The sequence below is a fragment of the Muntiacus reevesi genome, chromosome 1 (assembly GCF_963930625.1).
Source record: "Muntiacus reevesi chromosome 1, mMunRee1.1, whole genome shotgun sequence".
NCBI lineage: Eukaryota > Metazoa > Chordata > Mammalia > Artiodactyla > Cervidae > Muntiacus > Muntiacus reevesi.
The window spans coordinates 218,619,707-218,641,811 of record NC_089249.1 but is presented as its reverse complement, the minus strand read 5'-3'; the positions used below and the strand labels follow the sequence as shown (position 1 = coordinate 218,641,811).

The 22,105-nt window shown below is 38.0% G+C and overlaps 1 protein-coding gene across 3 annotated transcripts in view; it reads right to left on the bottom strand.

Annotated features, from left to right (window-relative positions):
• Positions 1–226: 226 nt before the first annotated feature.
• NLRP3 (NLR family pyrin domain containing 3) overlaps positions 227–22,105 on the bottom strand; it is a 46,857-nt gene continuing 24,978 nt past the window's right edge. For all 3 annotated transcript variants that reach the window (XM_065918372.1, XM_065918373.1, XM_065918371.1), the window contains 3 exons: positions 4,542–4,712; positions 3,897–4,067; positions 227–988 (listed from right to left, as the gene is read on the bottom strand). In XM_065918372.1, the coding sequence (XP_065774444.1) occupies positions 889–988; positions 3,897–4,067; positions 4,542–4,712 (442 nt within the window). In that variant the 3' untranslated portion in view covers positions 227–888. The remainder of the gene's footprint in view (positions 989–3,896; positions 4,068–4,541; positions 4,713–22,105) is intronic.

Here is a 22,105-nt window from a genome sequence, read left to right as displayed (position 1 = left end):
GATGAAATGTTCTTGTGATGGGATAAATCCAAGACAAATTCTTAAAACTGAAGGCAAAATGCATTTTCTACATAATACTTCTATTTATGAATATAGGCTCCATCTACTCTAAAATTTTCCTTTGCATGATTTTCAACCTCCTGTCTTACCAGAACTGAAATTTCAACCATCAGAGTTAGAAGGATTTTTTCCTTATTCATTACAATTGAATCATTTGGCAAAGAGATTTTTTTAATGCATGAAGCAATTTAATTTATCTTTAGTAGTTTAGATAAATAAGTAAAAGGCTTTCCAGGCATCCTCTCTTAAAACCAAGGAAAGGAAACAATTTAACTCAATAAATACAATACAGTTTTTTTCTATTTTCAAAATTTCCAACCAGCTACAATACAATAAACATCAATTATTTTATTAGAATATATAATAGTTCAAAAATTAAAAATAAATAAGTTGCTGCCACAAAATTGCAGCATAATATATAGTTAACTCATTCTGTTATGGTCAATTAAGAGAAAGATGGCAGGAAAGATGATATAGTCAAACAAAAAAGAGTGGGGAGAGGTACAAAGGAAAGGAGAGTTAGAGTAAAAAGAGAAAAAGAAGGAAAAAGTGTTTTCCTGAATGAGTGAGATACATGAGGTCACCAAGAGGAACACATTCTCTGACTAAGGCACTGTGGTAAGAACTGTTTCATTTGATGATTTTACTGCACTGGTGTCTTCAACCTAGGAATAAAGGAGATTCTCACATTCACCAGGCAGAAGGACCATCAGCAAGTTTTCGCTCTTCCTCACTGGACCAGAAGAATTGCAGAGAGGTGATCTTAATGCTGAAGGAGGAAGGCTCACTACAACTTGTCCACACCCGAATGGCAGAGTGCTTCCACCACTACCGAGAAGGCTCAAAGACAATGGCTAATTCAGGCTTTTCTTCTTGAAGTGTTTCCAGTGCACGTTTTGTATCATAGTTGAAATACATTTCACACAACCTATAAAAGCAAAAAGAGAGCCTTGGATTACACTCTTCAAATGAACACTTTCAGAGTTTTTGGCTTTAAAAATCTCGTCTCCTCTCTTAACCTCATACTTCTCAGCCTTCCAGTGCTACACATCATGCTTAATGTGGTTTCTGTTACATTTTTAACCTTCAAGTTTGGAAATATTTAAACATGCAAATATAAAGAGAATAGTACAGTTAATCCTGCCATCTAGCTTTGGCAGTTAACAACTCATGGCCAGCCTTGTTTCAGCTATTACCCACCCAACTCCTCACATCAGTGGATTATTGTAAGCACAGCAGTTCAAACATCTATAAATATATCAATGTGTGAAATGAAAAAACTTTTAAAAGAGAATTACAATGCAATTATCACACCCAAAAAAGTTAACAATAACTTTCACATATTAATATATGTCCAACCAGTGTTTCAATTTCCTCAACAATCTGATAAAATTTTTATATTACGTTCATTTAATCAGGAGTCATATAGAGTCCACACATTGAGAATTCCCTGATGATCCAGTGGTTAATTTGGTGCTTTCACTCCTGTGGTCTAGGTTCAATTCCTTGTCAGGGAAACAAGTTCCCATGAGCCATAGCCCACCCCTCCACTCCACCAGAAAAAATCCACATATTTTAATTGCTTGGTATGCCTATCAATGATATGAGTTCTTCCTCCATCTCTCTTTTTTTTAATTTCCCTTACAACTTAAGTAAGAAATTATGCTATGTGTTCTGTATCATTTCTAATAATCTTGATTTGGGTGTGCTATGGATGGTTTATGTTCCTTCAAAATTCATGTTAAAGCCCTAACCCTCAATGTGATGGTATTTGGAAATGGAGCCTTCAGGATGTAATGAGGGTTAGATGAGTTCATGGGGATGAGTCCTTAAGATGGGCTTAGTGCCCTTATAAGAAAAGATACCATAGCACGTACTCTCTATCTCTGTCTCTGTCTGTTTGTCTTTCTCTCTGAGTACCACATGAGGACACAACAAGCCCAGAAGAAAGCTCTCACCAGAAACCAAATCAGCCAGCACCATGATCGTGGATGTTCCGCCCTCCAGAACTATGAGAAATGAGTGACTATGATTTGTTTAAGGCATATAGACTATTGTATTTTGTTATGGCAGCCTGAGTTCACAAGGCAGGTTGACTGCATCCATGGATACCCCAGTCTGTGTCAAGCTTGTCCCTCATCTCAAGAGTGTCCTAAAGATATAGATAATAAGTAAGCAAGAAAATGATATAGCTTATATGATGGTGTTCAACACAGTGGAGGAAAAAAAGCAGAGAAGAGGAAAGGCATTGCTGGGTTGCTATTTTCAGTAGGATGGTTACAGTCAGACTCACAGAAAAGACCTCTGAGCAAAGAATTTAAGGATGCACAGGAATAAGACATGTGGACATCAGAGTGTAAGAAGTCCCAGGTAGAGGGAACAGCAAGAGTATAGTTTCAGAGGTGACAGTGTTTTTTTGAAACAGCAAAGAGAATAGTGTGAATGGAGAAGGAACTAGGATTAGAAGATGACTGCAGAAATAGCAGGATTATGTGGGGCCTTACACACTGCCGTGAGTTTGTGACTCTTGCTTTGTGAAACGAGCATGTTAATAGGAGTGATATGCTCTGACTCACGTTTTAGCTATACCCTCCATCTGCAGTGGTAGATGCAGAATAACCTATCAGAATGTCACCAGGACAGTCCAGACAAGAGGTGACAATGGCTTGAACCAGGAAAGGAGCTGTGAAGCTGGCAAAAAGTGGTCAATGAGTGGGCAAGCTGTGAAAACAGAGTTAAAAGGATATGCCAATGGACTGGATATGCACATAAAGAAAAAGCATCAAAGACAACACCAGGCCTTCTGCACCTGAACAGTTCAGACTGAGTTACCATTGACTGAGATGGGTAAGAAACGGATTTTACACAGAGGGGAACAGCACAAGTTTGGGTTTGGACACGTGAAGTTTGGGTGGCTTATTAGGTATATAAGGAGAAAGGTGAGACAAGCATTTAGACATGGAATTCAGGGAGATATGAACTGGAGGGAGGGGTACAGCATGTATGTGATAAAACCAGAAGACTAAATGATATTTAAAAAAAAAAAAAAAGCAGAAAATATAGAGAAGAAAAATTAACTCAGAGATTGAGTTCTGGGTATTCAGCATGCAAAGGTCAAGATGATGAAGAGAAACCAGAGGAGACTAAGCAGAAATAGCCAATGTAGTAGGAGAAAATTCAGAGTAGAGTATGTTGTCCCTGAAACCAAGTGAAGGAAATCTTTAGTGAAGGATGTGATTACCAATGCTAGCAGAAGTTATGAAACTAATTAGGAAGCTCTTATTAGAGAGGTAATCAATGAGTGGCTTAGTGGTATCATTGATGATGGAAGGGAGCAGATGGTCCCAACACCCTGAAGATAGGCCAAATTTTATGAATTTATGATCTTGATGTTTCTGGAGCACTTTTCACCTAGAAATTCTCAGAAACAAGATGCACAACACCCTACTATGCAAGGACTTTTACAATAGACAGGTCTAATTTTACAAAGTACAATACTTTGTATAGAAATATAATTCTATTTAGCTACTTTCATTGGGAATTGTGTTTCTTTCAAGAATATGGATGGAAAGTCTTTTCACATCCAACTGAAATTTCGTTATTCTAAACATCTGGACGAAGTTGAATATGTAGTTCATGACTCACATACAGTATATATTTAAAAAAAAAAAGCTGCAGTTGGACAAGTCTCAACCTTCAGACTGAGTAACTGAACTGAATTGAACTGAACAACCTCACCCAGAGTGCGAATGAAGCCATCCTGGATTTTGGAAACTGCAAAAATTTTCTTTAGCACTGTGAGCCGTGCCATACAAATCTCTGCAGGGCACACTTACCTCAGGCTTTTCAGGAGGCAGCCCTGCTGTTTGAGCACTTCACAGAGAAGCATGACTCCCAGATCATCCAAGTCGTTGTTGCCTAGGCTCAGCTTTCGCAGGCTCTGGTTAGAAGTTAGAAGTGTGGAAAGATTCCAGCAGCAGTGTGATGTGAGGCTGCAGTTGTCTAACCTGCAAGAAAGAAGGTGACTTTTTAAAAATGTCTCCTTAATTATCCTACACAGGTCTCCCAGGTCTCTGCCTGTAATATTTCAAATGTAGGAAAAACTCAGGATTAACAAGCTTTGAACTGCTTTATGTGTCAAGAGTTATCCTCTCCTCTTCAAATGAGAGTATTTTTTCCAATCTACTGGATTGTGCAGATCAAATTAGTAAGAGCAGTTTGTGAAACAGTTCTTCCCAAATTCTGTGTCTCCCCACAAATTTTCCTAAGACAAAAGTGCATACCAATCCCAAGGAACTCTAGTATTTACCTTTATACTATCTAAAAGTACAAGTCCTGCTCCCAGTCCCATAATCCTGTAATAAGCCAAACCCTAGGAAGACACTATCACTTCTCAGATATAGATTCATCATTCTCCCAAACTACCTCGTTCCCGGGGGCCACTATGCATTCCCATCACCATAATAAGCTAAGAGACTTACTCCAACACCTGAAGCTTGCAGTTGTCGTGCAAGAGTCCCTCACAGAGTAGCTTGACCCCCATGTCTCCAAGAGCATTGCCCTGTAGGTAAAGGTGGGTGAGATTCTGATTTGTACTGAGCACTGAGGATAGAGCTGGACAACAGCCTGATGTAAGGCCAGAATTCACCAACCTGTGGAAGGAATAAGGAAAAGAAAATTCAATGTGGAGCGGGGAGGATAAATCAGGAACTTAGAATGAACACACACACACTACTATATATAACATGATAACCAACAAGGACTACATAGCACAAGGAATTCTACTCAATATTCTGTGAAAACCTATATGAGAAAAGAATCTGAATGAATATATGTATATGTATAACTGAATCACTTTGTTGTACACCTGAGGCTAGCATATTGTAAATCAACTGTACTCCAATAAAACTAAAATAAATTAAAAAAAAAAAGAGTCCTCAATGCCCAACCTTTCTTGGACATCACACAGCTGTCTCAACATAGGAACTTCATCTTATCTGAAAAGTTTCATCCCTCAACTTACAGGCCAGAAGCCAGTATCTTGAATATAATCTGTAGACAGTATGACTACCTATCTCTGGCCTCATAAAAGCTACAGATGATGTCTAAGCAGATGCTTTCCTGGGGTCAGTAGAAGAGACAGAGCAAAAGCAAACTGATCCACATTACCTCCACATTTCTCCTTCTTCCTACATATATTCCCTCTGGCTCTACATGTTCCTCACAAGCACTTCTTCAAGAAAGACATCCCAGATTATTTCTTACTATTAATACTAATTCTCAATTTTTTTATATTAACAGTGCAGAGACTACCTTATTTGATTTTTCTATCAACTGGGCAAGGGGACAGTGTAGCTCTAACTATTGAATATTTTTTTACAGAGGAGAAAGCTGAAGCTCATCAAATCATGTTCCCCTTAAGGTCAAAGAGAAAGTATTTGGAAGAGAAGGAATCTATACTAACACCTTCTAGAGTCATCCCCTGCTCTGTTGCCCCTTCTATCTACCTCATACTATGTTCCGCACTATAAAGGGCTTCTCAGAGCATAAAGCCTCGTTTTGCATTATACTCAGTAAAATTAAGACTGTTGATGTACTACTCTTGGGTCAGGTTGGGCATATACCATACATTTGTGAAACATATACCATACGTTTGTGAAAAAGCATTTCACAAGCTGCTCAACTTTGTAACTAGATAATACTATAATATAGCATTATCACCCAAAAACAGCATGAGAGCTCTGAAATAGAGTTGTGTCACTCCTGAAAAGAAGCTCAGAGGGTGGTATACAGTATTCAGAAAGTCACAATGTGAGACCTTGAACAAAGCCTTGATTTAAGAGTATCTCATGCAGGCACATTCCTTTCTGCCATAACCCTTAACAATGATATGTTTTTAAATTCTAAGGTGTCTTGGAATCAGGAAAAATAGAAGGAAGTCATTCAGATAGTATAGCATGAACAGATGACCCAAAGGAAACAGAAGCACTTACCCACCCACCGGTCTCCATCTTCCTAGTCAAGGATGAATCACAACAAAAGACTGAGCAAGCAAGACAAAGAGAGAAATGAAGCCAGAGAGGGACGAGCAAAAGAAACTGAGTGGTTTATAGCAAGCTCTTATCTCCAGCTAAGAAGAATTTTATCAGAGGATCTTCAGTGAACATGCAGAAGAGTTTTTCAGGACTCTTGGCTGTTAGAATGAATGTTTGTAGTCCCCTATCCCCAAATTTCATACGTTGAAATCCTAACTCCCAATGTGATGGTATTAGAATGTGGGGCCTTTGAGATGTGATTAGGTCTTGAGGGTGGAGTCCTCATGATGGGAATAGCACCCTTATAAAAGAGACCCCAGAGATTTGCTTTGCTCCTATTACCATGTGAAAACACAACAAGAATGGCTATATGCAAGGTAGGAACAGAGTTCTTATCAGGAACCAGGTAATCTACAGGCCTAACCCTAACCTTGGATTTCCAACCACCAGAACAGTGAGAAATAAATATTTGTTGTTTGAGTCACCCAGTCTGTAGTATTTTTGTTATTACAGTCCAAATGGACTAAGATACTGGCAAAGATGAAGAACGTTCCAGAAGCCTAGAGATAGTCATCAAAAAGGAAGGTAAGAATATTTTGACAGTTACAGAATAGTAATCTTCACCACTGTTTCCAAAATAAAAGGGTTGGAAGATATTATACAACAGAGGTCTGAGGAGAAGTATACAATGAAGTGGCAGCAATTACCAACAGATAGGGTGGTTTTTGTCAAGAATAAGTTACATCAGGCTTATCAAAGTATTGTTAACCACTGAGATTGACAGATGGGTACACAGGGCATATATTGAAATGTTTAGAAAATCAAACCACCATGCCCTATCAAATAATCTATTAGATTAGAGGAATGTAACCAACATCATATATCTTGGTTTCACCCAATCCATTCAACTCATATCTACATTTACATTTACTGAACATAGATATTTCACCATGTATTATATGGTGATTGACTTTTTAAAAATTACTAATGAGTTTGTGATTTATGTCACAAAAATGTCTCACAAAGAAAACTGAGGAAGAAGGTTTAACATCTACTGATTATCTACTAAGCACCTGACTGTGTGATGATAAATTTAAATAGGATTATTTCATTAAAGCATTACAAAACCAAGATGCAGGTGTTATTTTTAGCTTTATTTTTAAATAGAAAAACTAAGAATCAGAGAAATTAATTGAAGAATAAGAAGGCGTTTTCTAGGTGGATGCTGGAAATGGGAGAGTAAGGGTAACCCTTCAGGCAAAAGGAAAATGCTACACAAGGGTGAGGAAGAGTGGAAAAGTGACCAGGTTCTTAGAATTAAAAATTAGTTTAGTATGACTCAAAACAGAGTGAAGGGCCTGGTAGGCAAGAGGGAAGGAGCAGTGATCTATGGCTGATCAGGTATAGCCTTATGTGCCAAGCTAAGATATATTAAATTTACTCAGACTTCAAAGAAGAACTTCTGAAGGTTTTTTGAGCAAAAGTCCAATATTAACCAATTTACACTTTAGTAAATTCCCTACAGTGTGTCGTAAAAGAAAGATGAAAGACAGCAGGGATTGAAAGTAAAAACAAAATAAAAATGATCCTCTGTTTACTTGTCAGCCCCCTGGAAAGTCCCACTTTTCAACAACATGGAATAGAGAGGGCAAGAAGAGGGCAAAGGAGAGGGATGAGAAGTAAGTTACAAGAAATAAAGATTTGCAAATGCTTAGTATGTGATGCTCATGTAACACTGCGGAGGAGGCAGGGGCAATATGCAGTCAGAAAGAAAGGTCTAAAGTTCAAGATAAGAAAATTTGACTGTATCTAACAAAATATAAAATGCCTAAGTTTTGTCTTATTAGTTTTACTTATAGGTTTCTGTCTCAAAAGAAATATGCTTATATAAAGTATATATAAATATGCTGTTTTCAGAGTTATTTGTAACAGTAAAAAAGAAACTCATTCAATACTACGTCATTCAATGAACAGTTAACTACATTACTGTAATGAATACTATAGAGCATTACCAAAATCTGTAGATTTGTATATAACAACATGGCAATGTGTCCACAATAAATGAAAAAAGCAAATCATGGGAAAGTATCCACATAATGATTCCTGTTTGGACAGACATAGTGTTATGGGTTGAATCATATCCGCCAAATTTTCATACATTGAAGTCTTATCCCCCAGTACTTCAGAATGTGATCTTATTTAAAAATTGGGTTATTGAAGATGTAATTAGTTAAGATGAGGTGATTAAAGTAAGCTCTAGTCCAATAAGACTGATATCATTATAAAAGGGGGATATTCAAACACAGAGATAGACACACATCAGCACAGTTAGAATACCATGTGCTGAAAAAACTAAGATTGAAGTGATGTACCTACAAGTCAAAGAATGTCAAAGATTGCCAGTAAACAATGAGAAACTGGAAGAGAAGTATGGAACAGATCCTTCCTCACAGACATCAGAAGAAACCAACCCTGACAACACCTTGATCTTGAACTTTTAGCTTCTGCTATTGAAATAAAATAAACTTTGGTTGGAACTATTTTAACAGTAGAATACACATTCATCTCAAGAGCACTTGAAACATTTTCTAGGATGGATCATATGTAAGGCCACAAAACAAATATTAAAAAATTCAAGATTGAAATTATGCCAAGTATCTTCTCTGACCATAATGGTACAAACCTAGAAATCAATAACAGGAGGGTAACTGAGGAAACTCAAATACATGAAAATTTAAACAACACACTTCTGAACAACCAATGGGTCAGAGAAAAATTGTTGCAGGAAATAATAGCTTGAGTTAGACAAAAATTAAAACACAATATACCAAAACTTAGAGGATGCAGCAAAATCATTTCTGATGGGGAAGTTTCTAGGTATAAATGCACACATCAAGAAAATTGAGAGATCTTAATTAAGCAGCTGGACTTCCCTGATGGCTCAGACGTAAAAAATCTACCTGTCAATACAGGAAAAACAGGTTCAATCCCTGGGTCAGGAAGATCTCCTTGGAGAAGGAAATCCCAACCCACTCCAGTATTCTTGCTTGGGAAATCCCATGGACAGAGGAATTTGGCAGGCTACAGTCCATGGGATCCAAAAGAGTCAGACACAACTTAGCTACTAAACAACAACAACAATTAAACAACTAACTTTACACTTCAAGGAACTAGAAGAAGGGGAATAAAATAAGCCCAAAGTTAGCAAAAGGAAGGAAATAAAAAAGATTGTAGCAGAAATAAATAAAATAAAGAACAGGGAAATAATAGGAAAAAAATTAGCAAATTGAGTTGGCCCTTAGAAAATTCACAAACGTTTAGCTAGGAAAATAAATAAATAAGAGAGAGAAAACCCAAATCAATAAAATTATAAAAAAAAAAGGTGAGACATTAAAACTGATACCACAGAAATACAAAAGATCATAAGAACTGCTACATCTATAACCACCTGGACAACCTACAAAAAACTGAAAAATTCTTAGAAACATACTAAATACCATTGAATCAGAAATAGAAAATCTAAACAGAGTAATCACTAATAAAGAGAATGAAGTAGCACTCAAAAAAACTCACAACAAAGAAAAGCCCAGGACCAGATGACTTCACTGGTGAGTTTTAGCAAACATTTAAAGAAAAATTAATGCCAATTCTTCTCAAATTCTTCCAAAAATCAAAGAGAAAGGATCAATCACTAACTCATTTTATGAAGCCAGTTACCTTGATACCAAAAAGGACACTATAAGAAAAGAAAACTAGAGGTCAACCTCTTTGATGAATATAAATTCTCAGCAAAACACTAGTAAACTAAATTCAGCAACACATTATTAGGAGCATGCACCATAATCAAGTGGAATTTATCCTCAGATGCAGGACTGTTCAACATATGCAAATCAATCAATGTGGTACATCACATTGCTGCTTCTGCTGCTAAGCTGCTTTAGTCCTGTCTGACTCTTTGTGACGCTATGGACCATAGCCCTCCAGGTTCCTCTGTCTGCAGGATTCTACAGACAAGAATACTGGAGTGGATTGTCTTGTCCTCCTCCAGGGGATCTTCCCCACCCAGGGATTGAACCCACATTGCTTACATTTCCTGCTTTAGCAGGCAGGTTCTTTACCACTAGCACCACCTGGGAAGCCTGATATATCACATTAATGAAATAAAATTTAAAAATTAAAGCAGACTTATGGACATGGTAGAGGGGAGGAAGGAGGGGGTGGGGTGTATGGAGAGAGTAACAAGGAAAACATATCTTACATATGTAAAATAGATAGCCAACAGGAATTTGCTAGCCAATGGGAATTTGTTGTGTGACTCAGGAACTCAAACTGGAGTTCTGTAACAACCTAGAGGGGTGTGATGGGGAGGGAGGTGGCAGGAAAGTTCAGGAGGGAGGGGTCATAGGTATAACTAATGCTAATTCAAAAAGTTTCATTCTTTTACATGTGAATATTCAATTTTCCTAGCACCATTTATTGAGAGACTGTCTCTTCTTCTTGAGTATTATTGGTTCTCTTGGCAAATGTTAGTTGAAAGAATATACTAACTTATTTCTGGGCTCTATATTCTGTTCCAATTATTCATTTGTCTGTTGTTATTGTTTTTGTTTTTGTTTTTGTTTTTGCCAGTGTCATACTGTTTAATTTCCCTAATTTTTTACTATAGTTTGAAATGGAAGTGTAACACCTCTCACTTTGTTCTTTTTTCTCAGAATGAAAGTATAAGTGAAAGTTGCTCAGTCATGTCTGACTCTTTGTGACCCCATGGACTATACAATCCATGGAATTCTCCAGGCCAGAATACTGGAGTGGGTAGCCATTCCCTTCTCCAGGGGATCTTCCCAACCCAGGGATCAAACCCAGGTCTCCTGCATTGCAAGTGGATTCTTTACCAGCTGAGCCACAAGGGAAGCCCCTAATTTCAAAGTATATTATAAAATTATAGTAATCAAAACAGTATGGCAGTGGCATAAAAACAGACATAAATTTGCAATCAACAGATATTTGACAAAGGAGCAAAGAATATTCAATGGAGAAGACAATCTCTCCAAAAATAGTGCTGGAGAAATAAGATATTCATAGTAAAGGGAATGAAACTAGACCCCTGTCACACACTACTCCCAAAAATCAACTCAAAATGGATTAAATACTTAAATGTAGGGGCATCCCTGGACTCAGTGGTAAAGAATCTGCCTGCCAATGAAGGACACAATAGTTTGATCCCTGATCTAGGAAGATCCCACATAATATGGAGCAACTAAATCTGTGTGTCACAACAATTGAGCTTGTGCTCTAGAGCCCAGGAGCCACAGCTAGGGAAGCCCACATGCCCTAGAACCTGAGCTCCATGACAAGAGAAACTACCACAATGAGAGGCCCATACACCACAACTAGAGAGTAGCCCCCACTCACGGCAACTGGAGAAAGCCCACACTCAGCAACAAAGACCCAGCAGAGCCATAAATAAACAAAATTAAAAAAAAAAAAAAAAAAAGATTGAAAGGGACACAGGAGGTTTTTAAAAAAAAAAAAAAAAAAGACTTAAATGTATGAAAGCATAGAACTCCTGAAAGAAAATATAGGAAACGAAACTCCTTGACATGGGATTAGTGATCATTTTCTTTAATATGACACCTGAAGCATTAGCAACAAAATTTAAAATAAACAAATGGGACTACATAAAACTAAAAGCTTTCACTTAGCAAAAGAGACAATTAACAGTGAAAAGACAACTTACAGAGTAGGAGAAAATATTTGCAAATCATGTATCTTATAAGAGATTAATAGTTAATATCCAAAATGTATAAAGAACTCATACAACTGGATAGACAAAAAACAAAACAAACAATCCAATTTAAATATGGGAAAACGACCTGAATATATATTTTCCTAAATATATTCAAATAGCCAACGGGTACATGCAAAGTCATTTGGAGAAGGGAATGGCAACCCGCTCCTGTATTCTTGCCTAGAAAATTCTGTGGACAGAGCAGTCTGGAGGGCTACAGTCTATGGGGTCCTAAAGAGTTGGACTGGAGAAGGAAATTTCAACCCACTCCAATATTCTTGCCTAGAGAATCCCATGGACAGAGGAACCTGGCAGGCTGCAATCTACGGGGTCGCAAGAGTTGGACACGACTGAGCGACTAAGCACACACACACACATGCAAAATCATATTGAGATATGACTACTCACCAGGGAAATGTAAATTAAACCACAATGAGATATTACCTCATGCCTGTTAAAGTGACCATCATCAAATGTGTGTGTGTGCGTGTGTGTGTTAAGCCACTTCAGTCATATCCGACTCTGTGACCCCATGAACTGTTGCCTGCCAGGCTCTTCTGTCCATGGAATTCTCCAAGCAAGAATACTGGAGTGAATTTCCATGCCCTCCTCCAGGCAATCTTCCACATCTCTTATGTTTCCTTCATTGGTAGGCGGGTTCTTTACCACTAGTGCCACCTGGGAAGCCCATCATCAATGATGAGTGATAACAAATGCTAGGACAAACGTGCAGAAAGGGAACTCTTGTACACTGTTGATGGGATTGTAAATTGAGTATAGCCACTATAGAAAACAGAATGGAAGACACTAAAAAACCTAAAAATAGGACTACCATATGATCCAGCAATTTTACTTCTGGGTATATATCCAAAGGAAATGAAACCACTTTCTCTAAGGACTTGAAATTAGTATGTCAAAGAGATATGATATAAGTATAGATATCTACAATGGAATACTCATCAGCCATAAAGAAGAAAAAAAGGTCACAATTTGCAACAATGTGGATGGATCTTGAGGCATCATGTTAAGTAAAATAAGTCAGACAGAGGAAGACAAATACTATATGACCTCATTTAAAACAGACTATTTTAGAATTTAAAACAGAAACTAAAACAAAAAACTCAAACTAAATTCTTAGAAAAAGAGATCAGATTTGTGATTACCAGAGGCAGGAGAATGCAGGAGGTGGGGAGGTATAAGATAAATAAGTACTAGGGATATAATGTACACCCTGATGACTAAAGGCAACATTATCTATATGGCATATTTGAAAGTTGCTAAGAGAGTAATTCTAAAACCTTTTTGTAACTGAGGTGATAGATATTATCAATTGTAATCATTCTGTAATATATGTATGTCAAGTCATTACGCTACACACCTTAAACTTACACTGCTGTACATCAACTGTATATCAAAAAAAATTGAAAGAAAAAAGTAAAAACAGAGACTTCCCCGGCAGTCCAGTGGTTAAAACTCCACACTTCCCCTGCAGGGGCTCAGGTTTGATCCCTGATTGGGGAACTAAAATCCCACATGCCACGCAGCACAGCCAAAAAAAAAAAAAAAACCAGTTTTTTAATTTTAAAAAGAGAATTAAAAAAATGATGTCTGTTATTTAAGTCACTCCCTTTGTCATACTTTGTTACAGTAGCCCTAGAAATCTAACACACATAGTATATTAAAATGGATGGGTAGATGGACAGATAAATGGATGGATGATTGCTCATTTGTAACAAAATGTCTGGAAGTTTGCTCATCAGCCTGTTGCAATGGTTCTCTCAGAATGTAAGCTGAAAATGAGCTTTCACTTTTTCCTTCACGTATCTCTATTATTTAATATTTTACACTAAGCATGTATTACTTTTGTAATTAAAAACTTCACAAGCAGGACTTCCAGTTTCCAGACCAGCATGTAGAAAGCTTAGTAGTTGCTGTTCCATCCTAACAATAAGTTAAAAGCAGAATAAGCTGACAAATCAAGTCTTCTTAAATCCACAAGAGAAATGTGGTCACAGCACAACCCACCAACCCTAAAATGACGCAGAGGCAAATACGAAGAATCACAACTTCTGGATCACAAACCGATGAACTTAAACCGCCATGTGAATCACTGGCCACGTAGAAAAACCTGGTGGCTCAGACAGTAAAGAATCCACTTGCAATGTAGGAAACCTGGGTTTGATCCCTGGCTCAAGAAGATCTCCTGAAGAAGGGAATAGCTACCCACTCCAGTGTTCTTGTCTGGAGAATTCCGTGGACTGAGGAGCCTGGCGGGCTAGTGTCTGTGGACTCACAAAGAGTTGGATACAACTGAGCAACTAACACTTTCACTTTACTTCAAAGGCTAGCTGTGGACAAGTCTGAGAGATTAAAAACATTAGGAGGACCCAGTCATAGACAGATCTACATACTTATGTGAGTTTTACTTCCAGCAGGGCTCAACAAGGTTCTCACACTAAATATAAGAGAAAAATCCCTCTGTGCTTCCAGCTGGGGAAGGAGTAAAGAAACTATTTGATTTTATTTCACCTTGCTTTGTTTAAAGAATGCCCAGTTTATTGTTGGAAGGGACTAGGGGAGAAGGACATGCACATGAAAATCATTTGTGGCTCAGACCAGGGACTCTGGGGGTGGACAAAGTTGTTCAAGGGTCTCTAGTCCTGAGCGTCCTCTTGAGTTTGGTCTTGCAGGCAGGATGCTATGGTTCCAAGAATAAAAAGAATGGAGGAGAGAAGCCAGGTGCCCAGCCATAACTGATATGTAGAGCTGAGTGACAGGCATTGAAGGGCTTGGGATGAACTAGAAGCAATACCCTTAAGACAAATTCCTCCAACTTAGTTTTTCCTTTTTGGTCATGCCACGTGGCATGTAGGATATTAGTTCCCTAACCAGGGATCACACCTGTACCCCCTGCAGTGGAAGCACAATGTTTTAACTACTGGACAGTCAAAGAAGTCCCAGGAACCATTTAGAAATACAAATATATGTCAGAGATATTGTGAGTTCAGTTCCAGACTACCGTAATAAAGGAAATATCTCAAAAAAGTGAGTCACTTGAATTTTTTGGTTTCAAAGTCGGGAAGATCCCCTGGAGGAGGAAATGACAACCTGCTCCAGTATTATTTCCTAGAAAACTCACAGGCAAAGGAACCTGACAGGCTACAGTCTATGGGGCTGCAAAGAGCGGAACATGACTGGGCAACTGAGCACAACAGTGAGTGCATATAAAAGTTACTTTTATACTATTCTATAGTTTATTAAGTCTGCAATATCATTGTGTCTAAAAAACAACGTGAATACTTTAGTTAAAAAATACTTTATTACTGAAAAATGCTAACCATCACCTGAGCCTTCAGTGAGTCATAATCTTAGTTGGTAGGAGGCCTTGACTTAGTGTTGATGCTGAAATAAGACAACAGTGAACACCAAGGTCCTACTGTGTAGCCCAGGAAACTATATTCAGTATTCTGTGATAAGCCATAATGGTAAAGAATATGAAAAAGATGCATATATATGTATAACTGAGTCACTTAGCTATATGGTAGAAATTAAAACAACATTGTAAATCAATTATACTTCAATAAAATTTTTATAAAGAGACAACAATGAGGTTTGCCATGTCAATTGATACTTTCACTTGAACACTTAGAAGAACTGTATGGTTATTAATTGACCAATTTCAATATTGTGTCTCAGGCCCATTGACAGGGAGAGACATGGAAACAACCAGTCAGTAGGGCAGTCAGAACACACACATTTATTGATAAAGTTCACTGACCTATATAGACGTAGTCTGTGGTGCCCCCAAAACATTTATAAGAAACATCAAAAATCACTGATCACAGATCACTGTAACAAATATGATAACAATCAAAAAGTCTGAAATACTGAGAGAATTTCCAAAATGTGACACAGAGACTCAAAGTGAGGAGATGCTGTTGAAAAAATGGTGTGAATAAGACAGTCAATACAGCGTTGCCGCAAACCTTCAATTTGTAAAAAATGCAATGTCTGTGAAGCATAATAAAGCGGAGATAAAAAAATAAAGGTATGTCTATATACCAGAGTTCTCTGTTCCTTTCACCTATACTTGTCCTCAGGAGAAACTAGTTACCCAAAGCCTAACCTGCTGGAATATTATTAGTCTAATTGATCTTAAGGAAGAGAAATATTCAGCTTCGGCCCTCTCTGGCCATCTTGTTCTGCTGAGAAGGGAGGAAAGAACTGAGATGCAGTTGAAAAACACTGAGAAGTCTTAGTCCAGAGGTACAAATTCACTGAAACTGAGACCTAATGATAGGACTGCTTCCTCTCGCCTCAGACTGCATTACCACATTATTCAAGTTCTATTTACAGTAGTTCCCTTTACCAGTACAACATGTTCAGTCTCCAAGAATAAGTTACAGGACATTTTCAAAGGCGAAAAAATAAAGTTTGAAGAGACAGAGAAAACATCAGAACTGGAGTCTAAGATGGCAGGAATGTGAAATTATCAGAACAGGAATTAAAAATCATTATGATTAACACCCTAAGAGTGTTAATGGATTAAGTAGACAATGTGGAAGAACAAATGGGCAAAGTAAGCAGAAAGGTGAAAATTCCAAGAAGGAAAAAAAGGAAATACTAGTGATAAAACAAATAGCAAATTAAAAAAAAAAAAAAAAAAAAACCTGTAACAGAAGAGTGTCTTTAATGGGATTGTTAGTAGTAGTAGACTGGACATAGCTGAGAAAAAAAATCTCTGAGTTTGAAGATATCTCAATAAACACCTCCAAAACTGAAAAGTAAACAGGAAAAAAAAAACAAAAAACAGAATATCCAAGAACTGTGAAATAACTATAAAAGATGTCATATGAGTATAAGAAACACATAACGGGGATACTAGAAGAAGACAACAAAGGAACAGAAAAATTACAGGCAAGGAGTATGACCAAGAAATTCCCCCAAATCACAGATCCAAAAAGTTCAGAGACACCAAGTAAGATAAATATCAAAAAATGGGGGGGGGGGGGGAAATCCTACAGATTGGCATATCATTTTCAGAACACAGAAGATCAAAGGTAAAGGAAAAATCTAGAAAGAAGCCAGAGTGGGGGGAAGTACTTTATCTGTTTAGGAGCAAAGGTAAGAATTACAACTGACTCATTATCAGAAACCATGTAAACAAGAAAAGAACGGACTGAAATATTTAGTGTTGAGGGAAAAAAAAATCCTAGAGTTCTGTACCCTTTGAAATTAGCCATAAAAAATGAAAGAGAAATAGTTTCTCAGACAAACAAAAATTGAGTGAATTTGTTGCCAATAGAACACCTCACAAGAAATGAAATTTTCCTAAGTTTTTAGAGAGAAGAAAACAACATACAAAAGATGTGCAAAAAAAAAAAAAAAAGAGAGCACTAAAGAAGAAACAAGTGAAAGTGAAACAAACATTTACTTTTCTTGTTTTTAATTGCTCAAACAGATAGCATCATGTTCAAAATAATAGCAATAATGTATTCAATTATTTATATTTATGTGTATATATATACACACACGCTCATAAGTTGACTGAATGACAGCAATTATATAAGGATAGAAGAAAGGAATTAAAATTACTTTGCTATTATAAAATAGTCACATTGTAAATGTTGTATAGGATCATTTGAAAGTAGATTAGTCATAAATATGTACTGCAAACTCTGGAGCAACCACTAAGAAAAGTTTTTTAAAAGTAGGATGGAGGGAATTTCCTGGCCTTCCAGTGATTAGGACTTGGTGCTTTCACTGCCATGGGCCAAGTTCAACCCCTAGTTAGGGAACAAAGATCCCACAAGCTGGACAGCAAGGCCAAATAAAAAAAAAAGAGGCAAAATGGAATTCTATCAAAGGTTCAATTAAAGTCACAAAAGTCAGAAAAGGAGATGAAAACAACAATAAGATCAAAGAACAAGAGCAACAAATGGAAAACAGGGACAAATAAGAAATATTAGTTCAGTTAAGTCAATAAATAACTTGATTATCAATGATCTAAATGAATCAATTAAAAAGTATATATTGGGGAGTGAACAAAAAAGTATGACACAACTGTATATTGTCTATAAGAAATCTACTTTAAAAATAAACACATACAGTTTAAAAGTACAGGAATAGAAAATATAAAAAATAAAATAAGTTTAAAGGGATAGAGAAGGATATACCATGCTAACACTAACCAAAAGAAAGCAGGGGGGATCAAAGGAAGCAGAGACTACGTGGTGTATATATACATATATATGCAATGTGATATTATTCAGCCTTAAAAAGGAGGAAAATCCTGCCATTTGTGACAACATGAATGAACCCAGAGGACATTATGCTAAGTGATGTAAGCCAAAGATTGTAAAAAAAAAGTCAGACTCATAGTAAACAGAGTAGAATGGGGATTACCAGAGAATGGGGGGAGGTGGGGGATAAAGGAAGATACTGATCAAAGGGTACAAACTTTCAGTCCTAAGATGAGTAAGTGCTGGAGACAATGTACAGCATGGTGACTGTAGTTAATAGGTTGTGTATTTGATACTTGCCAAGAATAGATTCAGACTGGGCTTCAGACCCAGGCTGTCCGACTTCAGAACCCACACTCATAACCACTCTTATTCCAGGGTAAGGGGAGGGTCATCCTTCTTGCCCTCATTAACAATCCTGAATACCCATTGGAGGGACTGAAGCTGAAGCTGCAATACTTTAGCCACCTGATGCAAAGAACCAGCTCACTGGAAAAGACCCTGGGAAAGACCTGGGAAAGGAGGAGAAGGGGGCAGCAGAGGATGAGATGGTTAGATAGCATCACCAACTCAATGGACATGACTTTGAGCAAACTCCGGTAGATAGTGAAGGATAGGAAAGCCTAGCGTGCTGCAGCCTGAGGTCACAAAGAGTTGGACATGACTGAGTGACTGGACTCACTCAATGGACTTCTTCATCCAACAACAGAGGGATACACATTCTCTCCAGGTTCACACATAACATTTACCGAGACAGGCCACATTCTGGGTTGTAAAATGTATCTTAACAAGCTTAAAAAACAGAAATCATACTGCAATCAAATGAAACTAGAAACAAGCAACAGAAAAATAGCTGGAAAATTCCAAAATATGTGGACACTAAACAACACACTTCTAAATAATGTTTTAAATATTCAGCACAACATACAAAACAAAGAGTGAACCTTAATGTAAACTATGAACTCTGAGTGATTATGATGTGTCAAGGTAGGTTCATTATAACAAACAGCCATTCTGGTGGGCCATGTCAATAATGGGGGAAATTAAGCACATGTAGTGTGGGGGCATGTGGGAAATCTCTGCATCTTCCTCTAAATTTTGCTGTGAATCTAAGTTGACTCTAAAAAAAAAAAAAGTCTATTTAAAAAGAAAAAAGCACAAGAGCAATATCTAAGTTTGACGAGTCACCTGTATACAGGTTGTTTTCAAAGCTGAGGATCATACGAGAATTCCCAAGGAGTGTGGAAACATTTCGTGAAAAAGAAAACCAATGGTGAAATCCCCAGACCACAGGAAGAGAAGTCAATACAGAACCCGGAGAAGCAGAAGCTATAAAATTAGCAGGAAAGGCTGCTGCTGCTGCTCAGTCAATTCAGTTGTGTCTGACTCTTTGTGACCCCATAGACCACAGCCCACCAGGCTCCTCCGTCAATGGGATTTTCCCAGCAAGAATATTGGACTGCAAGTTTGATGCATGAAACAGGGCACTCAAAAGCCAGTGCACTGGGACAACCCTGAGGGATGGGATGGGGTGGAAGGTGGCAGGGGGGTTCAGGATGGGGGACACATGTACACCCATGGCTGATTCATGTCAATATATGGCAAAAACCACCACAATATTGTAAAGTAATTCGCTTCCAGTTAAAATAAATTAACTAATTTTTTTTTAAAAGAATACTGAACTGGGTTGCCATGCCCCCCACTCCAGGGGATCAAACTTCCCGACCCAGAGATCAAACCCACGTCTCCACAAGGGAAGTTCCAGGAACTTCCTAAAAATAAGAGAAAAGGATTTCAAGGAGGAGATAAACAGAATTAAAGGCAGCAGGTTTCAACTAGGATTAGAATTGAGAAGGATCTACAAGAGTCAGAAATAGGATCACTGAAGGTCGACTGAGAGTTTATGCTCTGAGCCTCTTCACTTCCATTTGCTTTGTATGGAGTGTTTTCCCCTGGCTTCTTCACGGACCCCATGCTGCCTGCCTGAGAGGTATTTACTGAACACCTGCACAAGGATGTAGCTCTCTCTGCCACTCCAGTTTTTATTATACTATATATATATGTATATACATATATATATATGATTTTTGCTTGTCTATTGTCTAGTGTCTATCATCATTCCATATGAGAATGTTTGTGAAAACAAGGTCTTGGTTTGTTTTAGTCACTGCTGCTGTCAGCACCCATGACTGAGCCCCCAGAGTACCTAGAAAATAAAGCCATCAAATCACATATGTTGGACAAACCAAGAGTTGCAGAAGCCAAATTGTTGTGGCAGAGCAATAATATAAGGGAAGGAAATGAAGGCACTGAATATAGGCTTTTTTAGTAAATTGATGTGGCAATATCTGAGGAAGGGCAACAGGGAGAGGCTCAGGGAGGTAACAGGGCTTTGTTTTTATAGATTTTAATTATGGACTAACAGATTATTCCTCAGCAAAGACCCTTTCTGCTCCACTTAGTAATGATCTAGTTGGTATTTATGTCAGTAATGTGAATGAAGACATTTACACTTTGTTTGTTTCATGTCTGGGTAATATTGACAGGATCATGATTCAAAAATGCCTAGACAATGAGTCAAAAGAAAGATAAGATGAAAATTAACAGAGTTAAATGTGAGATCCCATATAGGTTGGAGAGAGCAGGATATAGAAGCCCTTTAGAGAGACTATTAGCCAACTCATCATGAGGTTTTGCTGGAGTTAAGGAAGGGGTTGATGGGTCACACTGGACTCTGTCTGCATTGGGTTCCACTGCCTTTTATCTGGGTGTCCTTGGACAAAGGTTTTAAACTCTTTGAGTCCCATTTTATCCTCTTTAAATTAGAGATACTGATATCTACTTGTCAGTTTTTATGAGGCCAATGGAGAATAAACCATGCAAAAAACACAGAAGGGCAATGTTACATGGTCAAATGCTTGTAACAGAGGGTATTCCTATGGTATAATAAATATGTTTGGTCTTTGTCCCTCATTCCTATCTCAGAGGTCCTAAAAACCTTGGAATTTCCTGGGGGCTTCCCTGATAACTCAGTTGGTGAAGAATCCGCCTGCAATGCAGGAGACCCCGGTTCAACTCCTGGATCAAGAAGATCCACTGGAGAAGGGATAGGCTACCCTCTCCAGTATTCTTGGGCTTCCCTTGTGGCTCAGCTGGTAAAGAATCCGCCTGCAATGCAGGAGACCTGGATCCATCCCTGGGTCTGGAAGATCCCCTGGAGAAGGGAAAGGCTACCCACACCAGTATTCTGGCCTGGAGAATTCCACAGACTGTATAGTCCATGGGTCACAAAAAGACAGACACAACTGAACAACTTTCACTTTCAGGAGTGTCTATTGCTAATCAAAAGAGCCTCTTTTGATCACATTTGAGTTTATGTTAATGTTTATGTTAATGTTAATTTAGTTTATGTTATGTTAATGAGGTGACTTAAAGTGGAGCCCTTAGATTGGCTCAGGATAGGGCTAATCATCAGAAAGGCTAAGTGGTTAGAAAGTTGGAACTTTCAGCCCCACCCACTAACCTCCAGGAAGGAGAGGGAAAGAAGGCTGGAGATAAGGCTCTATAAAATCTCTTAAACAATGAGTTTTGGAGACCTTCTGGGTCAGTGAATCTAACCAACCTGGCATCTACATAACAGGAGGATGGAGCACACCAGCTCCATGGAGAGAGAAGCCCCTGGGCTCCAGATCCTTCTCTGCCTCATCCTATGTGTCTCTTCATCTGTTTGTACACCTTATAACATCTTTTATTTAAAACTGTAAACATAAGTATCTCCCTGATTTCTGTGAGTCAATCTAGCAAAGTTTCACACCTGAATAGGGGGTTGTGGGAATCCCCAGTTTGTAGCCAAGTCAGATAGAAGTGTGAGTAATCTTGGGACTCACTACTATGTCTGACATTGGCAGGGCTAGGGAGGCAATCTTGTAGGGCTGAGCCCTTAGCTGTGGGGTTAGTGTCGAAATCTAACTGACTTGTAA